This window comes from Sus scrofa, chromosome 10, assembly GCF_054392235.1.
Source record: "Sus scrofa isolate SSC_HxYL_T2T_F1_AM1 chromosome 10, Sscrofa_HxYL_maternal_Yorkshire_Landrace_v2.0, whole genome shotgun sequence".
Taxonomy (NCBI): Eukaryota; Metazoa; Chordata; class Mammalia; order Artiodactyla; family Suidae; genus Sus; species Sus scrofa.
The window spans coordinates 92061958-92089706 of NC_139392.1; the positions used below are offsets into that span (position 1 = coordinate 92061958).

At 57.1% G+C, this 27749-nt stretch overlaps 1 protein-coding gene and 3 long non-coding RNA genes across 15 annotated transcripts in view; all 4 read right to left on the reverse strand.

Moving 5' to 3' along the window:
• The window catches only part of LOC106505208 (uncharacterized), a 97719-nt gene extending 83795 nt beyond the window's left edge, over positions 1-13924 (reverse strand). For 6 of the 11 annotated variants that reach the window (XR_014818140.1, XR_001299386.3, XR_014818141.1 and 3 more), the window contains exons 1-3: positions 13755-13924; positions 13418-13480; positions 10733-10821 (exon numbers count right to left, since the gene is read on the reverse strand). Coding sequence is in view for 4 of the 11 variants with exons in the window: in XM_084980601.1 (XP_084836727.1) it covers positions 10733-10821; positions 13418-13448 (120 nt within the window). In the remaining 7 variants the exon portion in view is untranslated. Of the gene's footprint in view, positions 1-2442; positions 7733-10575; positions 10822-13417; positions 13481-13567; positions 13646-13754 lie in introns of those variants that run through there. The other 5 variants (XR_014818143.1, XM_021065055.2, XR_001299388.3 and 2 more) reach the window with 4 other exon arrangements.
• A 1133-nt stretch (positions 13925-15057) lies between these two features.
• On the reverse strand, positions 15058-21327 carry LOC146399607 (uncharacterized). 2 transcript variants are annotated; one of them, XR_014818147.1, is made up of 4 exons: positions 19801-20153; positions 19373-19556; positions 17416-17859; positions 15058-15208 (listed from the first exon to the last, which is right to left on the reverse strand). It is a non-coding gene; the product is annotated as an uncharacterized LOC146399607 (long non-coding RNA). The 2 variants fall into 2 exon arrangements; XR_014818148.1 differs by lacking the exons at positions 15058-15208; positions 17416-17859 and adding an exon at positions 21236-21327 and having other exon boundaries at positions 19322-19556; positions 19948-20451.
• A 453-nt stretch (positions 21328-21780) lies between these two features.
• Positions 21781-22642, reverse strand: LOC146399608 (uncharacterized). The gene is made up of 3 exons (XR_014818152.1): positions 22566-22642; positions 22392-22496; positions 21781-22077 (listed from the first exon to the last, which is right to left on the reverse strand). It is a non-coding gene; the product is annotated as an uncharacterized LOC146399608 (long non-coding RNA).
• A 145-nt stretch (positions 22643-22787) lies between these two features.
• On the reverse strand, positions 22788-27608 carry LOC146399609 (uncharacterized). Its single transcript, XR_014818145.1, has 6 exons — positions 27462-27608; positions 26905-27112; positions 26286-26466; positions 24559-24906; positions 23740-24087; positions 22788-22896 (listed from the first exon to the last, which is right to left on the reverse strand). It is a non-coding gene; the product is annotated as an uncharacterized LOC146399609 (long non-coding RNA).
• Positions 27609-27749: the final 141 nt, after the last annotated feature.

The window sequence follows — 27749 nt, forward strand, 5'->3', positions numbered from 1 at the left end:
TTGAAAAGAAGGAAAAAGAGGTGAAATAGACATCTACAATTCCTGTAAAACTTGCACATAAATAAGGGGTCTTGGGGGGTCTCGTGGGGTTAGGTTGGAGGTGGGACCCCAAACGCCTTGCCCGCTCCTTTCTGGCTGCTGGTGTGGGAGGCTGCACAGGGTGGGGCCGTGGGGGGTCTCCAATGGCTGATCTGGAGGAGAGGGAGAGGGGCGGTGGTCAGCTCTCCAGCTGGGCCCATCTAGTCCCCCCCCCCCCCCCCCGCCCTGCAGCTGTTCCCAGGAGGATGTAGGCCTGGGCTCCAGGCTTGAGGAGTGCTGGTCTCGGTGGCAGCCACGGCTTCAGGAACAAGAGGACAGGAGGCGGTGGGTACCCAGGCTTGATAGGAGCCGCTGGACGAGCTACAGAGCCTACTAGACACCCCAGGAGACGGTCCACCTTTTGTGACAGGGGTGTAGCAGTCAGACGCTTCCCTGCCCTGAGGGCTGCCAGGGTGAATGTGGACTGGGTATGGAGATAAACTCTTGGTGGAGGGTTGGGGTGGGGGTTGGGGCACAGGCTGGTGGGGGCAAGGGGGGCAGGGCTCAGAGGCAGCGTGAACTTGGGAGGGTCAGGAGAGGCGCATGCCTGGGGGGGGCGGGGAGACTTCATCACTCGGAGCTTTTGACTCTGGGAAGCGTCCTTCCTGCACCTGTTTCCTCATCTGTAAAATGGACCTCTCTCCCCACAGTGTGCTGTGAAGCTCGAGGAACTAATTCATGCAAAATGCTTCAAACATCACCTCAGGCTTAGCGCCTGGGGATGCTAGGTATTGCTGTGATTATTTTTATCATTATTGTCACTGTGGGATGGGGATGAGAAGTCAGAGGAGACCTGACCACCAGTAAAGTCCACACCTGGGGCACCTGTTCGAGCCCCCGCCTGCGCGTGTTCTGCCTCCCCTTTCCCATCACTGCCCAGCAGAACAGGATGACCTGTCAGCAGGTGTTCAGCGAGCAGGTGGCATGAAGGAGGGAATGAACCCGACGCAGGCTTTCCCGCCCCCTGCCCCCAACCCCCGTACCCTCTGGGTTCACAGGCATGCATGGCATCTGCTCACTGCTTTCCTGGGCGGCCACAGGGTGGGAGTGGACGCGCAGAATGAGTCTGACCGCAGGTGTACGCGGACCCCCCACTCTGCCCGGACCCACCTCACGGCGGGGGGCGGGGGGCGGAAGCTGGTGGTCGTCTCACTGAAGATACCCAGCGGCCCCGCCGGGGAGCACCCTGAGGGCCCCCTCCCCTCCCCACCCACCTCGAGGCCCTCGCTGCGGTCCAGCACGGGAGGGTGGCGCGAATCCCACCGTTGACAAGCGCCCCCGTCCGGCCAAGACGAGAATAAACCAAGCCTAAGGAGGCCGGAGGGTCCCGGCTGGGGGTTTAGAGACCAGACCTTTGAAACCACAGTCATTTTCCATGTGGGCCTCTTCCTCCCTGTCTGGGTCGCCCCTCAGCTGGCCAGCCCGAGCTTCTGTGGGTTTGATGACTGTGCCCCTTGCTGTGTCACCTGGGGTGTCGGGGACTTAACTGACAGGTGACGGTGACAATTCACCCTTGGAGAACTGGCGTGTGCCAGGCCTCTTGTACCTCCTCTTCGTTTAACCTTGGCAATAAGGCTCCGAGAGGGAACTGTGCCCACCCCCACTTGACAGCCAGGAAACCCCAGACCCTCAGGAGCCCAGAGACTTCCCAGGAGGTACGAACTCTAGCGTGTGGCAGAGCTGGTCGAGACAGACCTCAACCCATCAACCAGCCTCGGCCGAGGAACTCAGCTGCTGGCCTCCAGAAACTCTACCGCCCCCCCTTTCAGAGCCCACGTGGGTGGTCCTTTTCCTGTCGTTTTGGTCTTGACAAACAGCCACTGATGGATTGCTGGTCCTGCAAGACTGTTTTAAGTAAAATAGACTCTGTTTCTCGAAAGGCGTCCAAATCCTTTAGACAAGCCTTTCCAACTTGTTTGCAGAGAACCTCTGCATGGATCGTCCTTTACCCCCAGGCTTGTGGTCAGACCCCCTCCCCTGGTGCCCACGGTGGCCGACCTGTTCCCACCGGGACACGCTGTCTGGAGACAAAGCTCAGAGAAAGAGGCCGAGACTCAGACCTATTTCAGGCAAGAATCTGCAGGCACGGAGTCAAAGCGCTGCGAACACCACTGCCTTTAATTGTAGGTGAGAGCCTGCCTGGCCCTGGCCAGTTAGTTGTGGTGACGTGTCCTTAAGTTTAGGTATTCTTTGCATTTTCCTCCCGAGGCTGCAGTTACATTCGAGGCCGGCTCCTGGGACCCGTTATTTATGGATGATGGGGCCGGGCTGCCTGTGAGTGTTCAGAACCACCGGGGAAGGCGCGCTTGTACGGAGCCAGAGAGTTGTGTGTGTGGTGTTCTTTGAATAACGACGGCGAGGTGCTCAGAGAAGACTTGACTTTATTTAGACATTCTGTTTCTTCGCAGTTTCCCCCTCAGACGACTCTTGGCTTTCTCTCCAGACAGTGTGGGTATGTGTGTGTGTGTGTGTGTGTTCGGAAAAAGGCAGTGAGCAGGGGGTCTGGAGGGGGAGATGTGACTGCAAGTCAGGGAAGCATAGACTTTTCTTACAAAGGAGACTGCATCACTGCTGCTTGGAAATCCCGTGTGGAACAACTTGATTAAATATTTATAGGAGCGGAGTTACCCAGAGGTATTGTGGGTCCTGGGAAAGAGGTTTTAAAAAGCCCACTTGATGCAAGGTGGAAAGTTCACGGAGGGCCGTGGTCCGTGCATAACAGCACGGAGTGTCTACTCTCTGAAATACTCGCTGACACGTTATTTTCAATTTATTAAGCACTTGTGCTGAAACTCGGCCTCTGCTCACCGGTGCCCAATAGAAACTTGGAAAAATAGCTTTACTGCTTTGCCAGGCAAAGGAGGGTCACAGCAGGCTCATGTCTTAAAGACTGTGCCCCCCCTCGGGAGAGATCAGGAGGTGGTTTTACAGTTTGGGGAGTGAAAAATAGGGCCACAGACAAAGATTAGGGCAGAGGCAAGCTTGCATTGTTTTCAAAACTGGTGGTCAGTGGTCTGGTGGGCTTCTTTCCAGAATAAAGAAGCTTCATTAACATCTTCCATTTGTTGGGGGTTTTAGTTCTGCCAAGGACATCAAAGATATTGTTATTCAGATGCCTCGAGGAGGGACCAGGACCCTGTCCCAAAGCCACACTCTGGTCTCCTGATTGTTCCGCCCTGGTCTCGGCATCCCCTCCCTTCCCTGACTGGCAACTGTTGGAACCTGCCCTTTGGACCTCAGGGCAGGTCATGGAGGCTGAAGTTTATCCCCTCAAAGCAAGAAATGGGGCCCCAGAAAGGCTTGTGTGCCCAGGAGCCCACAGGCCCTGCTCGGCGTCACTGCGCCGAGGCATTCTCTGTGCAGGGGAGGCCCATAAAAAAGTCTGCACACTTAAAAAGGTGTACATACATCTACACAGAGCTGAGTTATGGCTGTTGGTGGACTCTCCCATATAAGGATGCTTGGAAGAGAATTTCGGGTTGTACCATCTGTGATTTATCCCCGACACAACAGAATGTGTGCTGTGATCTTGCGGTCGAAGCACCCCACAGCCTGCAAAGTCCCGAAGGCAGCGGGCGGGACACCCTCCTCGTGTGTAATGGATGAAGGAAGCAGCTGGCTGACGTGGGGCAGAGACCACCAGCACTGCCCCCGGGGCTTCTCGATTAAATTCAATCCAGAACGTACTTTGGAAGCACTTTCTTGGTGGGGGACCCTCCGTTATCCAGGGCATTTGTGGATCTCAGGTGGGGTCCACACCACGCACACACTGAGTTTCAATCTTCTGGGAGGCGCCGGGGAAACAGTTGCTGCCTAGTGTGTTGGAGATGGACGTGCTGGATGGTGCCTCCCTCCTGTGTTCAGGTGGGGACGGTCACCTTGCCCCTTGTTTCTGCCGGGAGCCCCCTTCTGAAGTGGGTGCCCAGAGGTGCCCTTCCCCGCACCAGGAAGTGCCTAGGGCTCCACTCAGGGCAAGACCTGTGTGCAGAGCAAATGAAGGAGTGAAGTGAAGAGGCAGGGCCCAGCCCTGCCTGGCCTCTGTTGCTGCTGACCGCCAGCTTCGAGTTGGAGCCTCCTGCCTGGATTCGGGCTCCTCAGGGTCCAGATGTGAGGCGGGATGCAGGCACCAGTGCTGGCTTCTCCGGGCTTCTCCAGGGATAGGAGCCTGGGCTTCCCTGCAGTCTTTGATGTGGCCATTGATTGGCATTTGCGGCTCAAGGGCTCCAGGGAGTAACATCCCCACGGGCCTTGTTTACTGTAGGGCGTGTACCCACGCCCAGATGGACGTTAATCTCTAATCCCCTGTGACTCAGTTTACAGGAGGGAAAGGGCAAAGAAGCCATGAGATTTACGGGACATTTCCAGCCCTGGGACCCTATTGGACAAGGACTGACATGGGTAACTGAGTAAGGCCAATGGGAGAAAGCCACATCTCTCGGGACCCCACGTTGGTACCAACTTTAAGGAATAAAAACCCCTATAGGACAATAGAGAAGGGGGCTCTTCTCCCCGCTCCCAGTAACCCTGGGAGCTATCTGCTTTCCTGTAATAAAAATTTTGCTCGCTTGCTGCCTGTGTGTTCGCGGAGTTCATTCTTCGGCCGCCGCGAGCAAGAACCCGGATTCCGGAACCATCTTTTCCGCATCCCTCTCTAGCAAGGATGCCATCTCCCCCAGCTCTGCTCCTGCTGACACCCCTGCACCCAGGAACTGCTCCCTTCTGCTGCATCCTCTCCCTCACGGGCAGGTCTGTGCCACCCTCCCACCCACGATAGAGAAGTGCCACCTGAACATGCTAGCCAGGTCCCCTGGTCCTGCCCGGAGACACCCCTCTGCAGGCAGGGGCTGAGTTCAGTCTTCGTCTGGGAAGAGCCCAGCCTTCCACCCCCACCTCCCTCCCGGGTTTCCTGCAGCAGTGGCACTTTGGTCTCCAGATGTGACCCCTGAGCCAGACAACCAGTGGGGGGGCTCTGCCACCCTGCATGTAGCTGGTGATCAGAACGGGGGCTGGGGAAGGAGCCCCGCTCCCCTGAGAGCGGGAGAAACGTGCTGTCTACCCGGAGTCTCCCAGACTCTCCAGGATACAATATGCCCGGAAAGAGCATGCGTCCGGGTGCCTGGTGGACGGCGCGGCCGTGAGTTAAGTGCTGGAAGGTCCAGGGAGGGAGTGGTCAGCTGGACGTCCTCCTGCCACGCCCAGTGGACTCTGTCCCGGGATTGTAAGAGGACTGTCTGTACTGTCAATACCTCAGTTGGCTTTGATGTGCTGTCTGCCCCCGGCTCCGCGAGGCGGAGATCCGACGTGCCCACGACTTCCCCTGGTGCTCACACAGGACGCGGGGAGATGAAACACTTGGCCCGGCCGCGCTCGGGCAGCTCTGGTGATTAGGGAGAGAACGTCCAGCCGGAAGGACGCCGGGCCACTCAGAATGCCGCTGCGAGGTCTCTTTGATGTGAGGTGGGAATTTTTTATTTGGTGAGGTGTCAGCGTACAGTGTCCTCACGTGGGGGGCCCAGGAGATGCCTGGAGGCGGGGCGGGCAGCCGGCGGAGGGTCTGGGCTCCCTGGGGGCGGGGGGAGGACTTTCTGAGTAGCAGGATCTTCACCCAGCGCGTGGTGGAGAGCTCCCCATCACCAGAAGTATTCAAGCTGATTGCATGATACGACCGCGTGGTGCTGGACTCGCGCTTCTTGCCAGCCCTGCCAAACGAAAGCTCTTGGAAGCCCAGATCAGCAGAGGCCTTAGACTCCCTCGTGGTTTGGAAGCTCTGGCGGTTATTCAGCCCCGACCATCCGGCCTTCACCAGCCGGACCACCTTCTTCATCGGGGTGACTGATGCTTTGGTGGTTTCGCTCCCACCCTGTGAGGGCAGCTGGGAGTTAACCCTTTATCTGCGGGAGGCAGCCGTGGCGGGTGACGGCTCAGAGCTGCACTGGCTGGGGGAGCAGGGGGTGGAATTCACACCCTCCTGTTGTTTCTTGAGCCCCAGGTGGAGGTGCCCAGCTCTGCTGGCGCAAACCGCTGGGCCCCCTGAGGCTGCCACGATGCTCATTCAAGTACTGCTTTATCCAAGTCCTGGGGGTAGAGGGGAGGTGGGGGGCTCTTCACCTCTTATGTGTTTCTACGGTATGGCAGTTGCTTCTAACATTTAAAAAATATATTTATTTTTTAGGGCCACACAGACGGCACATGGAAGTTCCCAGGCTAGGGGTTGAATCAGAGCTGCAGCTGCCGGCCTACGCCACGGCCACAGCAATGCAGGATCTGAGCTGCATCTGTGACCTACACCACAGCCCACAGCAACACTGGATCCTTCACCCACTGAGCCAGGCCAGGGATCGAACCCGTGTGCTCACGGACACTAGTTCTTAACGAGCTAAGCCACAACAGGAACTCCTCCAGGTAACTTCTTTAGCTGCCCCTGTGCTTCCTTCAGGGTGGGAACAAAATGCCCACTGGATGAGGTCATCTGTGCGTGGGGGGAGGGAGGAGGGCAGTGGGGGTTCCTGGGGGGCAGAGCCTGTGTCTTCCGTCAGCACGTGTGCATGCGTGTGTGTGCGCGCGCGCGCAGGAGCTGGCGTTTGCAAGCTGTCTGTGACTCAGCATCAGAGCCCTGGGTTTCCTCCCTCTTCCTGCCCTGCTTGGACTCAAACCCCTGCTCCGAGGACCCGTCTTTAATGCTGCTTCCAGAGTGCTTTGTCCTGATCTTGCTGCTCCTCGGGGCCCGGATCCAGTGGCGTGCCAGTGACTCGGGCCACGGCCGTGGCGGAAACCAAGCCAGGTCTGGAAAAACATTTCATTAGCACAAATCATCCATGCAAGGGTCCGAGGGATCAGAATCCATTTTTAAGCGGCTGGCCTGGAGCCGTGCCTGATGAGCTTTCCCGCAGGGCTGTTTTGGGTTTTGAACTGAGGAGCTGGCGCTCAGCTCCCGTCTGAAGGCCGCCCCGGGAATGTTGAGACACGGCCCAGTCGAGACCCCGTGTTTGTCCTTGACAGGCGGTGCCCAGCACACTTGAGGAGCCTCGGGGGCCGGGCCAGGGGCTGGGTAACATCACCGGGGTGGGGCAGTGCCACACACACTGTCCTTGGGGAGCTGCTTCGTGGGAGCGGACGGCTAGCTGGGGAAGAAAGTGGCTTCAGGAAGTGAGCTGTGGGAAGCCGAACCCCATCAGTTGCGGGGCCCATGTTTCCCACAGCAGCTCTGGATGTGGCGGAGGGTGGGCGCTGCGGGTCCTCGGAGGGAAATCCACTGGGGTCCCCGGGGACACAGAGCGAGGCGAGTGGAAGGTCCCATGGCTCACCACAGGCTTGGATCTAAATCAAAGCAGCCGATGGAAATTCCAAAATTCTACAGACAGTGTGCTGGACAGAGAGGGGGGACGGCCAGGGAAGCCGCTAGTTCTCAGGACTGAGGTCTGCTCTCTGAGGACACTTGGCTGCCCCTTCTCAGACCCTAAGACCACCCGTGTCAACCCAGGTTCCACTGGGGACTCGGCTGTCCCGTGCCCGGCAGGCCTTTTTGGGCGAGAGCAGCACTGCCGTTCTCCATGGGGCTTCTTTGTTCTCCAGGGGCCTGGGTGCCTGCCGGGCCCTCCACGTCCATCCTGCATCTTCTCTGACACTGGCCTCTCTGGACCCTTTACCTCCAGCTCTGGGTGGGGGAGGGGCAAGAATTCATTTCCCCGCCCCCGCCGGGTTAAGCAGACTTAACCTCTTCCGTCTGCCATGGGGTGGAGGGGGGAGCTCCTCTCAGCCTTTTCTTCTGCTTGATCACTCCTGCCTCTGCAGGGCCCTGGGGCTTCCCTACCCTCTAACCCTTCACAACCAGCCCCCGAATCACGTCCTCCTCAAATTATTCTCATCAGAAAACTGTCTTCTGGACTTTCCTCTAAAGTGAGGTTGGACAGTCTCAAGTTCTGAAAACAAAGCTCCTCAAACACATGAGCTGGAGAGCAAATGAGGGATGAAAACGTTTTTTAAAACATCCCAGGGCTCAGGGCTGTGGCGTTTTGTGGCATTACACTCGCCGAACTGGTGCCAGGTGGGACCCGAAACACACGATGGGGCTGAGTCCCAGGATGAGCATCTACCTGGTTCACAGGGACATGGATGAGAGCAGGAGTGCCAGCCTGTGCCCTGGGATCCCTCACCAAATGCTGGCAACTAACTGGAAATCCTTTGTCCCAGGGGCCTAGCCCTGGTAACGACACCAAAACCCTCCTGTGGTTCTGTGTGCACCCAGCCTCCTGGCCACAGGTAGGGGTTGCCAGACCAGAGAGACCCTTCTGCATGACATGGTACTCTATACAGGAAACCCTAAAGTCTCCACCAAATACTATCAGAACTAGCAAATGAATTCAGCAACACTGCAGAACCCAAACTTAAAGTACAGAAATCTATTGCTTTTCTTTTCTATATATTCATAATGAACTATAAGAAAGGAAAAGCAAGAAAACAATTCCATTTACAATTGCATCAAAGCAGCAACAACACAGCACAACACCCTCGAATCAACTTAATCAAGGAGGCGAAAGACCTATACTCCGAAAACTATAAAACACTGATGGAAGAAATTGAAGATGGAACAGAGAAATGGAAAGATAGTCTATGTTCATGGATCGAAAGCATTTAGTATTGTTAGAATGCTACCCATGCCACCCAAAGAAATCTGCAGGCTTAATGCCAGCCCTATCAAAATACTCATGACCTTTTTCACCAGACTAGAACAAATAACCCTAAAATTTATATGGAATCACAGAAGATCCCAAGTTGCCCCAACAATTTTGAGAAAGAAAAACAGAGCTGGAAAAATCAGGCTCCCTGACTTCAGATTATACTCCAAAGTTACAGTAATCAAAACAGCTGTTACTGGCACAAAAACAGAAATATAGATCAATGGAACAGAATTGAGATCTCAGATATAAACCCACTTATATGGTCAATTAATCTATGACAAAGGAGGCAAAAATATTCAGTGGAGAAATGGCAGTCTCTTCAATAAGTGGTGCTGGGAAAACTGGACAGCTATGTGTACAAGAATGAAATGAAAACATTTCTTCACATCATGTAAGAAAAAACCCTCAAAATATGTAAGACTTAAAACTGTAATAGAACACTCTTTGACATAAATCACAGCAATGTTTTTTTGATCTGTCATCACAAAAATAAACAAATGGGACCTAATTAAACTTAAAAGCTTTTGCACAGCAAAGGAAACCATCAGCAAAGCAAAAAGGCAACCTGCTGAATGGGAGAAAATATTTGTAAATCATATGACCAATAAGGGGTTAATATGTAAAATACGAAAACAGCTCATACAACTCAACATGGAAAAAACAAACGACTTGACTAAAAGACCTTAATAGACATTTTTCCCAAAGAAGATATACAAATAGCTAACAGGGATGTGAAAAAAATGCTCAACATAATTAGTCATCAGAGAAATGCAAACCAAAACCACAATGAGATATCACCCCATCCTTGTCAGAAAGGCCATCATTAAAAAGTCTGCTAATAACAAACGCTGGAGAGGGTGTGGAGAAAAAGGAACCCTCCTACACACATTGGTGGGAATGTAAATTAGTGAAGCCAGGGTGGAGAACAGTAGGGAAGTTCCTCAAAAATCTAAAAATAGAGCTACCATATGACCCAGCAATTACATTCTTGGATACATAACTGAAGAAAATAAAAACACTAATTTGAAACGATACAGGCACCCCAATGTTCTTTGCAGCATTATTTACAACAGCCAAGACACGGAAGCAACCCAAATGTCTACCAATAAAGGAATGGATAAAGAAGATGTGGTACATATACACAATGGAATATTACTCAGCCATAAAAAAGAACAAGATGTTGCCATTTGCAACAACATGGAAGGTCTTTGAGGGTACCATGCTTCGTGAAATAAGTCAAATACCCTATGTTATCACTTACATGTGGAATCTAAAGAACAAAACAAATGAGTGTACATCAAACAGAAGCAGACTCACAGATACAGAGAACAACCTAGTGGCTACCAGTGGGGAGAGGGAGGGGGGAGGGGTGAGCTCGGGGTGGGGGATTAAGAGATCAACTACTAAGCATAAAATAAGTAAGCTACAAGAATATATTCTACGGCACAGGGAATACAGCCATTACTAATATTTTTTTTAAAAAAAGGCTTCCCCCCTTGCTTCTTTCAGGATTTGTTTTTCTTATTTTTTTTTTTGGTCTTTTTAGGGCTACCCCTGAGGCATATGGAGGTTCCCAGGCTAGGGGTCCTATCAGAGCCACAGCTGCCGGCCACAGCCACAGCCACGCCAGATCCTTAACCCACTGAGTGGGCCCAAAGATAAAATTCCTGTCCTCATGGATACTAGTCGGGTTTGTTACTGCTGGCGGCTGTAGCTCCGATTCGACTCCTAGCCTGGGAACTTCCATATCCCGTGGGTGTGGCCCTAAAAAGAAAATGAATAAATAAATGGCATATAATCTATAAACATATTGACTCACTGTGTGATACACCTGAAACTCAGGTAATATTGTAAATCAACTACACTTCAATAACAGATAAAATCAAATAAATGTCTCCGAGGCACAGAACCGGCCGGGCCTCTCCAACAGGACGTATCTGGATACAGAAGGCAACCAGTGCCGGGAAGTGACTCACGTGATGGTGGTGGCTGAGCGGCCCCAGGGCCCACGGTGTGCAGCTGGGCCAGGCGAGCTGCTGGGGAGGTTCGGGCCGTGTCCAAAGGCCTGGGAACCAGGAGAAGCAGGAGCATCAGTGTCTGAGGGCAGGGGAGGTGGACGTCCCAGCTCACCCGGCAGAGTGAATGTCCCCTTCCGCCACCCCGACTGCATCAAAAGGTCAGGACGAGGCCCCACCCTGGCAGAGGGCACCTGCTTTCCCAGCCCAGCGATTCAAATGTGAGTCTCTTCCAGAGATGCGCTCGCAGCTAGAGATGCACTTGGGCAGGATTCACGCCTTACCAGCTCCCTGGCCATTCCTCAGCCCCACTAGGTTGCCACAAAGATCAGCCGTTGCACACGCCGAAGAACAAGAGAGAAAAAGGGTCATTGCTGGGTTTGACGGTTGCCCGAATAGGTGCCAAGACTTTTCATCCTCGGCAGAGACTTAGGCGGGGGCAACGCAGGAGGAAGGAGTTAGGGAAGGCTGGGATTCTTTCCCGGGGAACATAGTTGTGTTTAGATACTCAGGGCCAGGAGTTCCCTGGTGGCTCGGTGTGTTAGGATCCAGCCTTGTCACTGCTGAGGCCTGGGTTTGATCCCTGGCCCAGGAAATTCTACCTACTGTGGGGATGGCCAAGAAAATAAATTCAACCAACCAACCAACCCTCAAAGCGTCTCAGAGGCAGAGGGTTGGGCTAGGGAGCCGAATCTGTTTGTGGCTTTTCCAGCGCTTGTGAAAACGGCTTCACGGCTCTTCAGACATGCTGGCACCAGCTGGACCCCTTTTCTCTGAGGCTGGGGTCCCAGCCCATGTTTCCAAGTTTCCACGATCCCAGCCTGTTCTCTCTGCTGCCTCAGCCCCAGGGGTGATCCTGTCAAATTCTCTTTTTACCTTTTTACCTTTTTAGAGTCTGTAAGTACTTGCACTGCGTCTCCTCTAGTCAAGCACCTGGCCTGGGCGGTCTTCGGGCTGAACCCTGCCCTTGGCAGGGAGGAAGGGGAGGCCAGGTGGGGCAGGGGGATGGTAGGTCAGCGAGGAAGCAGAGAGAGGGGGCAGTTTGAAAGGCCGCTCTGAGCCACCTCTGCACCCAAGACCCTGGGGCAGGTGTGGTCAGGGGCCTGGGTGGTGATGGGAATGGCAGGGACCCAGGAGCCTCTGGCCTCTCAGAGCTTTAGTCCTGGGCTGCACACTGCCCTGGCTCTCTGGACCTTGTTAATGTCCCTTCTGTGTCGCCAGGGCAGTCTAATAGCCGACCTCGCCGTCCCGTGCAGACTGCCTGCCACCACTGCTTGCTCCCTGGTGCCTTCGGGGGCCCTGTTAGGACGGGGAGAAGAGCCTGGGGTCTGGGAGACACTGAGCGGCTCCATGCCCCACTTGGGATCCCTGTATCTGGGCCCCGGCCTCAGTGCCAGGCCAGTCCTGGGGATCCCTGGCCCCTTGTGCAAACCCACACCCGGGCCTGCCCTGACCGGTTCTCCAAGCAGCTCCAACTGGTTCTACAGGCAGAGGCTGTGTGGACTCAGGCTGGGCCCTGGGGCGGTCTGGAAGCTGCCAGCAAAGTGTGGGAATGAGGCAAGCGTGGGGCTCCCCATTATGTCCCCCTAAACCCACACATTGAAGCCGGAACCCCCAGGGCCTCGGCGTGTGACTGGACTTGGAGACAGGGTCTTTACAGAGGTGATCAAACGAGACCCGTAAGCCAGCCTGGCTGGTGTCCCCATGAGAAGAGACTGGGACACAGAGAGGTGCCAGGAGTGTGTGTGCCCAGAGGGGCGGCCACGTGAAGCAGGTGGCCCTCTACACACCAGAGAGAGCAACGCCTCAGCCCCGCCCACACCTTGACCTTGGACTCCCAGCCTCCAGACTGTTGAGTCCCCAGCGTGGTGGGGTTACTGCAGCTTGAGTGACTCAGGAGCGTCTCCCTGGCTGATGGGATGCTTCCCTGTCAAGTGTGCACATGTGTGTGTGTGTGTGTGTGTGTGTGTGTGTGTGTGGGCACATGCATGTGTGCGTGTGAGCACACGCGTGCGTGCACGTGTGAATGTGTGCGTGTGCATGTGTGTGTGCTACGAGGCTGGAGGGCCAGGGCGGTGGGGGGGAATCCACAGAATCTCAATGCGCCTCTGTTTCCCACCAGGGCCGCTCACACAGCCCGGCCCCAAACGTGGTCCTCCGGAGAACCTGCCTCCCTGGCCCGTAGCTCAGGCTCCGAGGAGAGGCAAGTGCGGAAACTGCCCTCGTGCCTCCACGCGATGCCCGCGACCTCAGCTCGGAGGCGGCGCCCATCATTAGTCACCCCCGGTGGAGACAGAGCGCTTCTCGCTCCTGGGCGGTGCCTGTGCATCGCGGCCCCGGGTACCCCCCCCCGGGGGGGGGGCTGTGCCCGTGTGACTGTGGGTGAGTGTGTGAGGGGTTGTGCGTGAGTGCAGGGGGGTGTGAACATGTGCGCGTGCAGGGCTCCCTGGGGCTGGAGTCAGCGTGAACGCGCTCTCCTCCCCGAGGCTGGGCAGCCGACCCCCGCCTGCGACGGAGACGTGATTCCCGCCGCCTCCGCCTCGGTCGAGGTCCCGGGTCCGGGTTCGGGCAGGGGGAGGGGAGGCCCGGGCTCTCGAGGGGGCAGATGGGCCCACAGAGGAGCACAGGCCACGGGGGCGGACTCACCTGGTCGGTCAGGGGCCCTGGGAGCCTGCATTCCTCATCTGGAAAGTGGGCCGTGGCCCCCGCCTGCCGGGTGGAGGAGAGGCTGCAGTGAGCGGATGTCTGGGGTCCCAACAGCCCGAGAGAGGGCTCGGTGGCACGCACGGAGCGTACCTGGCATCAGAAATGTCCCCCAGGGAGCCACCAGGTACCTGGCCCGTCTCCACGCTGCTGCCCAGCTCCCCCCGCGCCGCCGTCCCCCCCCCCCCGCCCCCAGCCCGAGCTCCCCTCCCGCCGCCCGTCTGCAATCTGTGCACGAGGAGGCCTCCCGAGCGAGCGTCCTGCCAAAAAACTCACTCACCAGGGCGGAGGTGTCCCGGCCAGGTTCCTGTTTGCCTAAACCAAAGCCGCAAGCCCTTCAAAGGAGCCTCGCGAACCCGGATGGAACGGTTTGTTTTTTTCTCACGCAGAAGGAGAAGGAGACAGCAAAGGGGTTCCGTCAGGCTCCACGAAACTCACAAAAAGCTCTTTGTTCCAGCTGAGGCGGGTGAAAAAAAATAACAGAATTGGGAGAGGGTGTGTGCTTGTTTCTCTGTTGGTGGAGTGTTTAGGTCGGATCGGCCCCACCTGGCTGCCCTCCCGCCCCCACCCCAAATCCTCTACCCAGCGGCCCTCTGGTTTGCCTCAGAGAATCACAGAGCCACCAGCCGGGAGGGACTTGGAAGTCTTCAGTCCAGCTGGATTTTCATTCTCCGATTAATGATGTGCGATCCTTGCTAAAATGCAGGGCTCTGCGGTGCCTGCCTGGGTTCCATACTGTTGGAAGTGATGCAATGATGGCTCTTGCCTCAGGGGAACCTGTAGTCCCTGGCTGAGCTGGGGTTGGAGCCCGGTCCCTCTGGCCTCTGCCTGGCTTAGCCTGACGGCCACCCCTGTCATTCCTGGCCCTGATGTGGACAAGCCTGCTTGTTCCTGACCCTTTTGTCTTTAGTAAAGATCTATAGTAACATTAAAGTTTAACCCCCACCCCGGGTAGGTCACCATGGGCCTGTCACCCTCTGCACTTGTGCAGTGCGCAACCTGTGAGGCTGAACAGCGGTCCTGCTTTTTGGGTTATTCCACTAGTATTAATTCAGCCCTCCAGCACATGCAACGATGCCTTTGGGGGGCAGTGGGGGGGGGGCGGTCATGGCTTTGCACCTGAGATTAAGGATCCTATTTCGCAGAATCCAGTATAACTGAGCCCAGCTGTGTGGAAAGAAACCTGCAAGTAAGGGCCTCCCATTCCTGGACACCCCCGGATGCAGGAGGCCCCTGTGCTCTGGGCCTGGCTGAGCTGGGCAGGGATGGGTGTGTGGGCAAGGGGACTGCCTTGGGGCAGACAGGAGGGCATCTCTGGGGGGCGCTGCCATGGGTCAGAGCTTGTAGGCCCAGGTTTCGTTCTGCGGCAGCTGGAGGAGGAAGCGTGTCAGAAGTCTGTGCCTTGACTCAGAGGTGACGCAGCTGGTTCACCGGCTTCCCCTCCTCCCCGTTGCACACGCTCCATTTCCTTATCTGCTGGAAACCAGGCAGAGCCGAGCTGGGCCCCCACCTGCCCTTTGGGACGGAGGGGGAGGGGCTGGGTTTTGTGATGCTCACGGGGGTGGAGCTTGGTGTCACAGTACCTGGTGTGGCCGGTGCCTGGGCGTGCCTGGGGGCAGCTTTTGCAGCTGTGCCGGGCTGTGTGGAGACACACATTCTGTTCTGCCAGTGTACCTCTTTTGGTCTGAGCTGCCCTGAGCCAGGGTTTCTCTAGGCAGCTCTGTGGAGCTGGAACTGGCACACAAGAAGTTGCACATGTGTAAAGTGGACAGCTTGGAGTTCCCGTTGTGGCTCAGTGGGTTAAAAACCCAAGTAATATCCATGAGGTTTCGGATTTGATCCCTGGCCTCACTCCGTGCGTTAAGGATCCGGCATTGCTATGAGCTGTGTGTAGGCTGCAGATGAGGCTCGGATCCTGCGTTGCTGTGGCTGTGGTGTAGGCCAGCAGCTGTAGCTCTGATTGGACCCCTAACCTGGGAACTTCCATATGCCATGGGTGACACCCTAAAAAGCAAAAAAAAAAAAAAAAAAAAAAGTGGACAGCTTGATACGTTTGGCGTTACCTAATAGCCAACCTAACCTTATTCAATTAATTGTCTTCACCTCTCAAATGTCCCTCTGGGTCCAGCGGAAGGAAGTGGTATCAGAGATACCGCCTGCCCGCAGATTACATGGACCCCTGGACAGAGGGTGTTGGCTTCACCTGGTCTGTCCCTCCGCCCCTGACCTGGGGTTTGTACACACGCCGCATTCCGATGGGCTCTCGTCACCAGGCCCCCAGCACCTCCAGCGCCCCTCCCCCTCTCCTCTCTGCTGCCTTCGAGCCACCCTGGAGGCTGGCGGGTCCTCTGCTACCCGCAGGGTCCCTGGTGAAGATCTGGAGTCCCCATCCAGGCTCGGGCTCCCCTCGGGCTCTGTGCGGGCCCACTGTGCACTGGCCACAGCCTCTCAGACAGGCAGTCTTGCTGTGGCTGTGGCTGCAGGCCTGACGGCAGGTATTCCTGCAGGACACACATCGGCCCAATGGAGGAAAGAACTTTCTATCAGGAATAAGAAAAACCCACCATTGAGGTCCTCCTCCTACCGCCCCGGCACCTCAGCCCTCTCTGTGCCCCCCTAGCTGGGCCACTGCTGGGAGTGTGTGTATGTGTGTGTGTGCACGCATGCGGGTGTGTGGCTTAACGACAGGTCAGAGCGTGCTGTGCAATAACACTCAGCAGGAAAAGGAAGTTTGTTTGTGCTCACGTTCTGCTGAAGCCGATATCTCGCAAGCCAACCAACCAGGGACCCCAAGCCCACATCCCCCCCCCAAGTCCTGAGGCTTGGGGACAACCCAGGTGAGCAGTGCTTCTCAAAAGTGATCCCGTGGCCAGTCATTGGTGTCTGGCGTGTCTACATGACAAAAGCATTCCTCTGCCGATCCGCTGAGGGGGGCGGGCAGAAGAGGGTTATCTTTTGCCGAAGAAAAAATGAACCCCTAGCTCGAGGGGGCTTGGCCAGCAAGCAGCAGCCTGGGCGGGGAGCCCGGAGCTCTGGATCCTTCCACAGAGCTCGTCCAGGAGAGGAGTGGCTGCCTCGGGAGTCCCTGCCGCTCCAAACAGGTCCCGTGACTGTGGGCCCTCCTTGAGCATCTGGAGCCCAGATGTGTACCGTCAGCATGTCCCCCTGCGCTGCCGGCGGGGCCAGAGGTTGGCCCAGTTTTTAGGAGTGTAACTTGACCATATGCATCGTCACGTTAAAGATGCCTGCGTGATTGGACCCATTATTTTCATGGCTAGGAAAGTTCCTTAAAGAAATGAGCAGCAGGGGAGTTCCCATCGTGGCTCAGTGGTTAACGAATCTGACTAGGAACCATGAGGTTGCAGGTTCGAGCCCTGCCCTTGCTCATTGGGTTAAGGATCCGGCATTGCCGTGAGCTGTGGTGTAGGTCGCAGACGTGACTTGGATCCCGTGTTGCTGTGGCTGTGGTGTAGGCTGGTGGTCACAGCTCCAATTGAACCCCTAGCCTGGGAACCTCCATATGCCACGGGAGCAGCCCTAGAAAAGGCAAAAAGACCAAAAAAAAAAAAAAAAAAAAAAAAGAAAAGAAAAATGAGCAGCAGGGAGTCCCTCTGGGAGCACTGGGTTAAGCATCTGGGGCGGCCACAGCTGTGGTGCAGGTTCGCTCTCTGGCCGAGGAATTTCCACATGCTGTGGGTGCAACCAAAAAAAAAAAAAAAAAAGATGAGAAATTGGCATCAGGTTTGCCAGTTAAACCCAGGATTGTTACAATACACAGCAGTGCCCTCCTAGGAATGAAAGGGTGTGTCCAGTAAGAAAAGCCACCTGGGGGCGTCTATGGCTGCGTGGCCGCCGTTACCCCCAAGTGACAGCCCGATGCTCCTAGTCCCCGGTTGAAAGGATGCATAAATGTGGGGCATATTCAGGCACCGAGATGTCACCTGGTGTGTTAGTCCGGCCGCCTCCCTCCCTTCTGAGTCTGGAAGTACTTTTACCAAAGCAGTCGATCAGTCATCAGTTTCCAAGAGCGAGGGCATCAGCTGATGTTACAGCCGCCCTCCTCGACAGCCCAGCTGGAAGGGAGTGGGGCGGGGAGGGCGAGAATGCGGAGGTGGCTGGGTTCCCTCCAGTGTCGCTTAATTCCAAGGTCCTTGTCCTCGCCCCACCCTGACTCCCGGCCCCTCCAAGTCCTCACGCTGGGTTCTCTGTCCGCCGACCTGCACCGACGGTCAGCAGGGCGCATTCTGTGACTGAGAGGACTGTTGGCTGTTTGGAGGCCCTGGACCCTGGACGGTGCTTCCCGAGGACGGGGCTTTGCTTCTCTGAAGCTCACAGAAGGGCCTTCTCGGAGAACTCGTCGGCCATGAACATGCAGGTACAGGTTTCTGTAGAAAGACAGCCCCAACCAGGGGGCCTTAGAGAAAGAACCGAGCGTTAAGAGGGTTTCCAAACAACCAACACCTTCTTGGACCCAGGGCGGCCCAAGAAACCCTTCGTTTTAGGGCAGCGCCTGTGAAGATGGAGGCCCCAGAGGGGCTCCTTCGGTTCTGGCCTTGCTCCCTCCCATCCTGCAGCCTGGAGGGAAGGGCTTCCAGGCCACAGGAAGGAAAAACAAGCTGCCCTAAGTCCTGAGAGCAAGTGCAAATGACGAGTGAACAGAGAGGAAAAAATATGTTCGGATGGTGTGGAGGTTGGAGATTGGTTGTCTTTGGAGAGAAGTGGGAGCAGCAGGGCTGGTTTGGGGGGTGGGGAGAGGCCCGGGAGAAATGAGGAGCAGAGACAAAGTCACAGGGGGGAGGCTGGAGGAAAGACGAGGGGAGAGGGGGGCAGAGACCGTGAGGTAAAGAGATGCTGGAGAAGGGCGGGCGGAGGGTGGAGAGAAGACAGAGCAGCGCAGGTCAGAGCCGGGCGGGCTGGTCGGGAGGCGATGCGATTTACAAAGAGAGTGGAGCACGTGAGAAGCGGACGGCTCCAAAGGCCTGGCAGAGAGAAGCCCACGTTTGGGGGAAGGGGGGTCGAGGAAGGAGAGGGGAGGTCAGATCTAAAAACAGGGCACAGGGCTGGCGTCACAACATCTTTTCTTGGCATTTATGGAGAGACTGATTTAAACGTTTGCCACTCTTGGACACAGACCTGAGGTGACCCTTGGGGCTGAGAATGGCAGACACCGAGGTGACTTCTCAGAGCAGTAGACACCCCCGCCCTCCACCCAGACCTGCACTGACCCCAGGGAAAAGTCGGCTCAAACTTGTGCTTCTGCGCCCCCATGGTGCCACCCCCTCCAGAGCCTGGGAGGGGCCCTGCAGGGGGCTGGCATGGCCGTGTGCTCGTGGACAAATTGTAAGTGGGTCGGCCACGCTGCCCTCACATTCCTCTTGGACTCAGGCAGGTTGCCGTCACTCCGAGCACAGTTCTGTCATCCACACACATCGTGCCAGAGCAACGGCTTCAGGAGTGCCTCTCCCACCGCTGGCCGATGGTTGCACTGCCTGAGAAGGCAGCCAGCGGTGCTGGGCCTGGGAGGACCGGGCGGGGAAGAGAAACGAGGTTTGAAATGTATGGGGCCAGGGAGTTCCCACTGTGGCTCAGCGGAAATGATTCTTACTAGTAATCATGAGGACGCAGGTTTGATCCCCAGCCTTGCTCAGTGGGTTAAGGATCCGGTGTTGCCATGAACTGTGGTGTAGGTCACAGACATGGCTTGGATCCCGCCTTGCTGTGGCTATGGTGTAGGTTGGCAGCTGCAGCTCAGATTCGATCCCTAGCCTGGGAATGTCCATATGCGGCGGGTGCAGCCCTGAGAAAAGAAATGAAATGAAACAAAACATATGGGGCCAGAAACTGGGCTGGGGAAAATTCTTGAATCATCAGAGGTAACACAGTCGGGGGGGAATTTACTTCCTCTTGAGCCCTCGTCCACACGGAGGTGGACACGGATGATGTGTCTCACGCAGGCTCACGCAGTGCTCGGACTCTCCAGTCCTGGAGGGAGTTGAGTTCTGCAGCCCATCTTTCAGTGATTTTGTGCAACAGTCGCTACCTGGAGGCAGGTGTTTCTCATCTTCGTAACCAGCAGTGGTGCCTGGTAGGGAGCAGACATTCAGCAAATAACGGTGAGGTTTATAAATGAGTGAAACACACATGGAAATCAACATCCTTCTCCCTGCACCACCACGGAGCCTTGTCCGCCCGGGAAGAGAAGCTACCTCGGGACCGCGTCTGCCCAGGTGAGTACATGGTCCTCCCCCCCCCCACCCCAGCAGGTGGAGGAAAGTTCGAAATGAGACCGCTGACGAGAGCAGATTCTCACATCCAGTTTCACTCGCCTGGTTGGGCGTCCCCATGTTCTAGGTTAAAGAAATCTTGTTTTTGGCCCGTTCTGGGTGTCTCCTGACGTCCTGCAGTTTTTTTGAACAGAGGGCCCGCCTGTTGCAAAAGCTCTTTGCCTGTTTTTGTGCCCTTTCAGTGCAAACCTCTCTTTGGCGCCTGAACTGAAGTTTCCTCACAGGTTTTGGGTTACAAAGTGTCGGCTCCATCCCCGGAGCGGGTCCCCTGGGAACGCTGTATTATTTTTTGAAGTTGTGACGGTGCAGAATCTGAGATTTGGACAAGGCCACAAAGCCTCTGGAGCCAAGGACCGAACATGTACTTTGAAGATTACGTAGCGGACGTTGAGCCCAGATGTCCATTGGAGAGCCTGCTCTCGGAAAGGCAGCTGGTGTCTCTTGGGATATGTTCAAAGCTTTCTTGCATAACTTCAGGCATTTACTTACCAGCCCCTGAGGCAAAGTCTGAAATGGAGGCTTCTGGACTATAAGACCCCCCCCAGTAGGCGGTGCCCCCACACCGGTCGATTTTCTCCAGTTTGGGCTCCTCCAGAGCCTCTCGAAACCTGTGCTGTTGTGAAATTCCTTTTCACCCCTGGTCGGAATCTTCTCTGTGGCTGTTTAGCATCGTGTCTTGTGGCTTCGCTCTTCCTGGAAAAGGAAAACATCTCTCTGCCAGCCCGACCCCCTTTCAGAGCCAAAGGCCTTAATCCTGTCACCCTGGAAGATTTCTTTCCCTCCTCTTGGTGCTGCTGGCGATGGGACAGGGTCCCTGGGGGAGACCTGACAACCTCGGCCCAGGCTCATCACTCACACATTCGGGGCTGTTAGGCCTTGCCAGCCGGATCTGCCGTCTTGGCCGAGGTGCCCGGGGGAAGGTCTGGGGCCTCCATCCCCCGGTGGAAGGGGTACTGAGAAGGGACCCTGAGCTGGCCAGCCAGTGAGCCCTCCGCAGGGGCGAGGAAGCGGGGTCATTGCGGGTCTGGTCCCCACAGCTCACGGGCATTGGCAGCTTTAGAGCTGTCATGTTCCCCCCTCGGGCTGTGAGCTGAGTACCGGTCTGGAGAAAGAAGCTCCCCAAAGAAGAATCCCAAGTGTGTCAAGAGCTTAGGTGGGAACAAACAGCAGCCCCCAGGGAGATGCTGCTTTGCCTTCGTGTGGGGATGAGGGGCCTGCGTGGACACAGACTGGGGACAGCAGGACACGCCTGAGTCCCGCCAGGCTCTGTCTCTTCACCTGCGTCACCCGTGTCCTTCCTCCTGCTGGGCACACCCTGTGCTCTCCCACTTCCCCGGCTACACGGCCTTGACGCCTGTCTTCCAGGGGCTCCCCATCCACCCCCGTGCCTGCATTGCCTGCCTGCCCTGCGAGGCCCAGACTCCCAAGGGGGGCAGGGTCCCCTCCCAGTCCCACCCCCACCTGTGATGGGACGCACTCAGCCTCTTGGTGCGTCCATCCAGACGCTGCCAGGTCTTCGTGGAGGAAGTCTCGGCTCAGCGGGAGACGAGCAGCGGGACGCTATCCGGGGATTAGTGCAGAGGTCACAGGCCTGCAGCGAGCATCCCTGAGGACAGAGGGAAGGGAGCTGACCCAGTCTGGAGGCGGGCTCAGAAAGTCAAGCCTTCCTGGAGGAGGGACCTCCCGTTTGATGGACGGAGGAGGTGGTGGCTCCTTCGTGTCTCTGTGCCCTCTCCCGTGCTATGCACTGTGCCCTGTGTCCTGGGGGCAGCCCGCCTCAGCCCACCCACCCCCGCTGACTGCCTGGCTGCCCTCCGGACCCCGCTGACAAGTCCCCCACTCGCTGGACAGACGGGGCCCTTCCTTCTCCACGAGGCCACGTTCCCCTCACCCCGCGCCCCGCGCTGCACATGACCTTCTGTTTACTGGCCTCCCAACATCCGTGGTCAGGCCGTGAGTCTTAATCATCTTTGGGTCCCCAAAGTCTAGCACATACACACACGTGCTTGCACGTGCACATACACACTCAACAAGGTCTGGTTGAATCTAGTTTGCACACGAGTCCGCTTTGACCACCAGACTTCCTTCTTAGAGGTGCTGCACTCAGCACGGGCGGGATGCCATCCCAACATCCAGAGGGACTTCGAAAAGCTGAACTGCGTCAGGAGGGGCGGCGGCCTGCACAGGTGCCACGTAGGCAACTCTGGAGGGAACCGGCGCTGCTTTGCTGAGAGAGGGGCGGGCGGTGGTGCCACCTGCAGCTACTCGAAGATCCGACACAGACGGAAGGCGTTCGCCACCTTTTCTGGGTGCCGGAATCTACCCAGAATGCAGGTAGGAGGGACAAAGGTGCATTTCAGACCCATAGAAGGATAAGAATTATCCAGCTGCAGGCCAGCTGGCCTTGCGCTCTCTACAGCAGACCCGTTCAGGAAGATGCAAACCAGCCATCCCTCCAGGACGCTGTCACATCGAGGCGCTTTGTCCAGGAAGGGAAATTAGGCCAGATAAGCGAGAAGGAGCTCACAGACCTAAGAGTCCACACGTCTAAGTGTTTATCTCGACCTCGGGCCCGGGGGGGGGGGAAGGCCACGTTGCACTCACGCGGGGTCAGGGGCGCAGCGTGAACGTACCTCCAGACTTTGAAGCCCCGAGAGGTGTCACGCCGACTCCAGTGAGTGTTTTACCTCCGCAGAGGCGCTGAGGTTGGGAGAGGTGAGCCAGGCTTTCAATGCCACCTGCAAGACCAGACTGCGTGAAGCGGCGCCCGTGCGTCCGAAGGCATTTTCCCACGTGGCAGGAGTCACCTCTGCTTCTTCCTTCGTCCTTGGATCTGTTCGGTGTCTAGTGTGCATGGCTCGATGCATCACTCGTGAAATCAGAGCTGGACGAAGAGAAGGCCAGCTCTGGGCTCAGGGTCAGACAAGAGTCTGTCAACAGCCCTAACCCCGCCTTACACAGGCAGTGTTTGCTGCCGGAACCAAGCGCCACAAATCGTGGGGCTTAAACCACAGAAATTGTTCTCTCACCATCCTGGAGGCTCAAAGTCCAAGATCAAGGAGTGGGCAGGGCTGGGTCCCCCGAGGCCCCTCTCCCGGGCATGCAGATGGCCGTCTTCTCCGTCTCCTCACAGGGTCTCTGCATCCAAATTTCCCTCCCGTAAGGATGTCAGTGATATCGGATTAGGACTCACCTAACGGCCCCGTTCCAGCCTGACCACCCCATCTCCACAGGTCACATCCGGAGGTCCTGGGGTCAGGACGCCAACGTACGGGTCTGGGGGAGCAGAACTGACCCCATAAGAGGCGTCTTTTGTGATTTCCCATCATCGCCCACATTGTCCTCCCTGAGCAGAAGCCGAGAGGTCCAGACAGCCCTGGGCTCGTCTGTCCCCTGGCAGAGAGATGCCCGCCCTGCACTGTGAGCAGGTGGGCATCTCCTGTCACAAGGACGTGGGCCAGGGCAGAGCTCTCTCCTGCGAGTGGCGGCCGCCCCCGTTCCTTGGGCAGCCGGGCCTCTGCACGGCATTGACCGCCGGTGCCTGGACGGGGGCGGGGTGGTGAGGACCCCGGCCTGGGGGTGCGGGCAGCTTGACTCCCCCCTCGGCAGCCGCGCAGGTGCCGGCCCAGCGGCTCTCACGGCCCTGGGTCCCTCTGCACCTGTCCATGTTGTTCTCCCTCCGTGTCCAGTCCGCCCGCACTCTGCCCGGTGGCCCTGCCCACTTGCAGCCCTTTCTCATCCACGTGCCTCCCGCAGCTCTGCTGCAGCCTCAGGGCTTCTGTGAGGTCGGGCTGCTGTCCATCTCAGGCTGCTGACCTCCAGAAGCTTCTCTGGGTGGTGGGAAGGATGCTGGCTCTGGAGCCCCTCAGACCCAGGTTCAAACTCTAATCTACTAGAGGTGTGACTTTGGGGACACTATTTAGATGCTTGAGGTCTCAACTGTCTCTAAAACTGGCTGCTAAAAACAGCTGCCACGCTCACCTGTTTTGAGGACTCAAGGGGCCAACGCATCATGTGGTGAACACTTCCCGAGGTCTCTGCTGGCATATAAGCCTGCCCCCATGAGTGCTGGGGGCCTGCCACACCAGCCCGCAGGGCACGCAACAGAGGAGAGATGGGCCAGCTCTGTGACCAGTGGAGATGAGCTTCCCCCGTGGGCTGGCAGGGTTGCCTGGGGTCCATTTCCAGGGGTCTCTCCAGGGGTGTTTGTCTACCCCAGGTCTGCAGGGCGGTGCTGCGTGGCCAGGCAGCCAGCCAGCCTGGGCCCACTGGACCCATCCTCAGGCCACCTTCCCTCGTCTGTACCAAGTGCCCGGCTCCTTCTTCTCCCTGGAAATTCCGAGGCCGCAGTAAAGATGGGGAGTCTTGAGAAGGGCTTCCTTCCCTGATGTCTCCCCCGGCATGAAACACTGCATCCTTTCCAGGCTGAGTCAAGCCCCTCCCAGGACCAGCCCTTGCTTGGAGGAAGCTGCCCCACTCCCCAGCACCCAGCACAGCGGGGGACCTTGCATCTGAGTGGGTCCAGGCAGCTGTCTGCGAACCCGGTTGCTATAGAAACAGCCACCCAAGGAGTTTCCTGATGGCTCAGCAGGTTATGGATCTGGCATTGTTGCTGCTGTGGCATGGGTTTGATCCCTGGCCCAGGAACTTCTACACGCCTCAGGTGTGGCCAAAAAAGAAAAAAAAGAACCACTCAAAAAAGCAAGAGGGTGGGAAGGTTGGCGGGTGAACTGGGCCCAGACTGTTTTCAGGGCTAGGTTGTTTTTTTTTTTTGCTTGGCTTTTCAGTGGAGAAACATACCTCCTACCCCCCATTCATCTTCATCGTGGGAGCTTCCTCCCCCAACGCTGAGTTTTAATTTTAAATTTCTCCAGTGGAGCGGTCATTTTTAGCTGGCTGGTTTGGGAGCTTTTGAACGGCCCCTGGAATCCACGAGGATCATCAGGAGCCAGCGGGGCTGGGTGGTGGTTGATTTAAAATTGGAAACACAGGCGGCAGAAGAGTGGCTTTATATAGTCTGGGAGGTCCAGGAGCCCGGCCCTGATTTATGACAGGCCTGCTGAAAGCACATGGAAGCCGAGCCGATGTTTATAAATTCCTTCCCCAAAGACGGATGGAATGTTCTTCGGAGCTGCAGTCACACAGCACCTTTTTGGGGGATGAAGAGAGGTGGTTAAGTCCAGTTATTCGGCGACCGAAAGGAAAAGAGGCGAGGCTGGGGAAGCCCCTCTGAGACTGGTGCAGGGGTGAGGGCTGCTCTGTGGGCCCCGCTGCGCCCCTCCATCCAGGATGTGGGCTGCCTCCTTCCTGGTGCTCCAGCCCCTGGCCCCCCACCCTGCTCACCAAGGCCAGGGGCCTATACCTGCCTTGGTGAAGGCCAGGACACGGGCTGGGAGTGGCTGATGCCTGGTGTGGCAGTGGGCACCGTGAGGGGTGCTGCACGGCTGCTGACCACCAGGAGGAACTTGTACCCACTGTGTTTGGGACCCACCAACCACGGCAGGGGACCCCTGGGAATCAGAGGGTGCTGCCCAACTGGGAACCCCTCAGGCCCGCCTCTCAGTCCCGAACCCAGCCATATGGCTGAGCTGGCCCATGACCTTGCCTGAATGAGAAAGGACAATGGAAAATGTTTTTTAAAAAGTTGTGTCAGCAGGGAGTTCCCATTGTGGCTCACTGGGTTAAGAACCTGACTAGTATCCATGAAGATGCGGGTTGGATCCCTGGCCTTGCTCAGTGGGTTAAGGATCTGGTGTTGCCTTCATCTGTGGTGCAGGTCGCAGACATGGCTCAGATCCTGCATAGCTATGGCACTGTTGCAGGGGCTACAACAACTACAAGCCCAAAGCCCGGGCTTTCCTTTCCATATGAGGAAACGCAAGATGGGCCAGCTGCCCTGTGGCCGTCCTGGGCTGGCAATCCTTTCTGATGAGCCTCAGGGCAGGGCCCACTCCACGAAACACCTTCCTTGCACCCAAATCGTCTCCGACAAGCCCCTTCGACCTGTGGGAGTGAGAGTTTAAGGCAGGAAGCACTGTCTCTTAATTGCTTGGTGTCACACGTGCCCTTTCTGGCCCCACTTTCTTCAAGCCCCAGAGCACGTCCCAACGACTGGATGCTGAAAGCTGAGCATGCAGGAACAGGGACCAGAGTTCCCTCCCCACCGGCACAGACTCAGATCCCAGGAGCTCAACACAGGGATTTCTGTTTTTTGTTTTTGGCTTTTTAGGGCCACCCCCGAGGCATATGGTTGTTCCCTGGCTCGGGGTCAAATTGGAGCTGTAGCCGTCAGCCTACACCACAGCCACAGCCTCGCAGGATCCAAGCTGCGTCTGCAACCTACACCACAGCTCAAAGCAATGCCAGATCCTTAACCCACTGAGCGAGGCCAGGGATCGAACCCGCAACCTCACAGATGCTAGTCGGGTTCGTTAACTCCTGAGCCATGACGGGAACTCCATCGACGCCGATTGTTAACCAGCCTTCACTTCCAACTAATCCATTTTATTTGAAAGAGTCAGATTTACCTTTGCCGAGACTCTTGCTACACCCTTCAAAACAGCACAAGAGAGATTCCTGCCTCTTTGAAACCCAGGAGTCCACAAAGATCATTTCAGTTGGAACCAGAGAAAAAGAAAGGTGATCGGAGCGCAGAGCCCGTGCTTTATTCCCCGCGGCTTCACTCTCCCTGTCAGTCAAAGTTCCCGCCTAGAAGATGCGTATAAACATGTTAGCCTCGCATTTTCAGGAGATGAATCGCCGTGTTTGGCGGAGACAGAAGGGAACGAGCGATCGGGGTGAGGGCGGCGGTGCATCTCAGGGGGCCTGGCTCCAGGGCGGAGGGTGCTCCCTCTGGGACCCACAGCCACGGGAGGTGCCTTTGAGGGGTCCTGCACGGAGGGCTGGCGGGGTCGCACGCGACCTGCCTGGGTCCGAGCGAGGGAGCACTTCGGGGTTGGGAGCACCGCGTCCTTCAGCCTGGGGGAGGTGGAGGGAGGGAGGTTGGCAGGGAAAAGGAGAGGCAGGTGAGGGCAGAAAGCTGGGTCCGCGCTGCCTGGGGGCGCAGGAGGCACGGAGGCTGCTCCCCGGCCTCACTTGGGGACCAGCGTGCCCACGAACTCCTCGTAGTTCCCCTGCCCGGATCACCTCGTCCCCCCTCCTGGTCGCTCAGCCTCTCGCCCAGCGGGGTCAGCACGGGCCGCCACTCGGCCCCGCTGATCAGCCCCTGCTGTCCTCGTCCAGGACGCGAAAGGCCTCCCGGATCTGGTCCTCGCCATCCCCGCTTCGCCCCTGCCGGGACCGCAGGCCCAGGAACTCAGGGGAGCTCGGCCTCCGTGGGGCCCTGGCCCCGTCCCTGCGGAAGAGGGAGGAGGAGGCCGCCTTGAACTCCATCCGTGGCCGGGCACAGGGAGGCGGCCGGGCACGGGCGTTCTGGCCCCAGCCTGCCCAGCTGGGCTGAGGCAGGAGCGGGGGCTCAGCTTGCAGAGTCCCATCCTGGGTTGCCCGAAGGCCGGGTCCTGTTGGAACAGGAGTCCAGGACAGGCTCCAGGCCGGCCCGCTGGTCGTGCTGAGCCAGCAGCCCTGGAAAAGGCTGGGCCTCCTGCCACCACCCTGAGAGGCAGGAACCAGCAGGGACACCTTTGGGGAGGCAGTGGAAGCCTCTAGAGGGGCCAGTTCTGGGTTCCCTGCTCTGGTTTTCATACCATCCATTCAATACAGCCGCCAGCCCTGCGCATTTTCCTCCTGGCAGCTGAGGTTTCTGGCAGGAGGAAGCACAGACGTTGTCTTTGGTTTCCAAAGCTTGGAACTCCAGGGTTCCCAAGAGGCTTTTCAGAGAAGGAGAAAAGAACAATATTATTTCTTCAGATAGAAGCCGACTGTCTTCTCATCTTCAGGAAAAAACTTGAATGGAGAAGAATTTCCTCCAACTCTCCCGTTTGCGCCTTCAGCCCTAGGATTTACTGAGGGTTCACTGTGTGCAGACGCCGCTC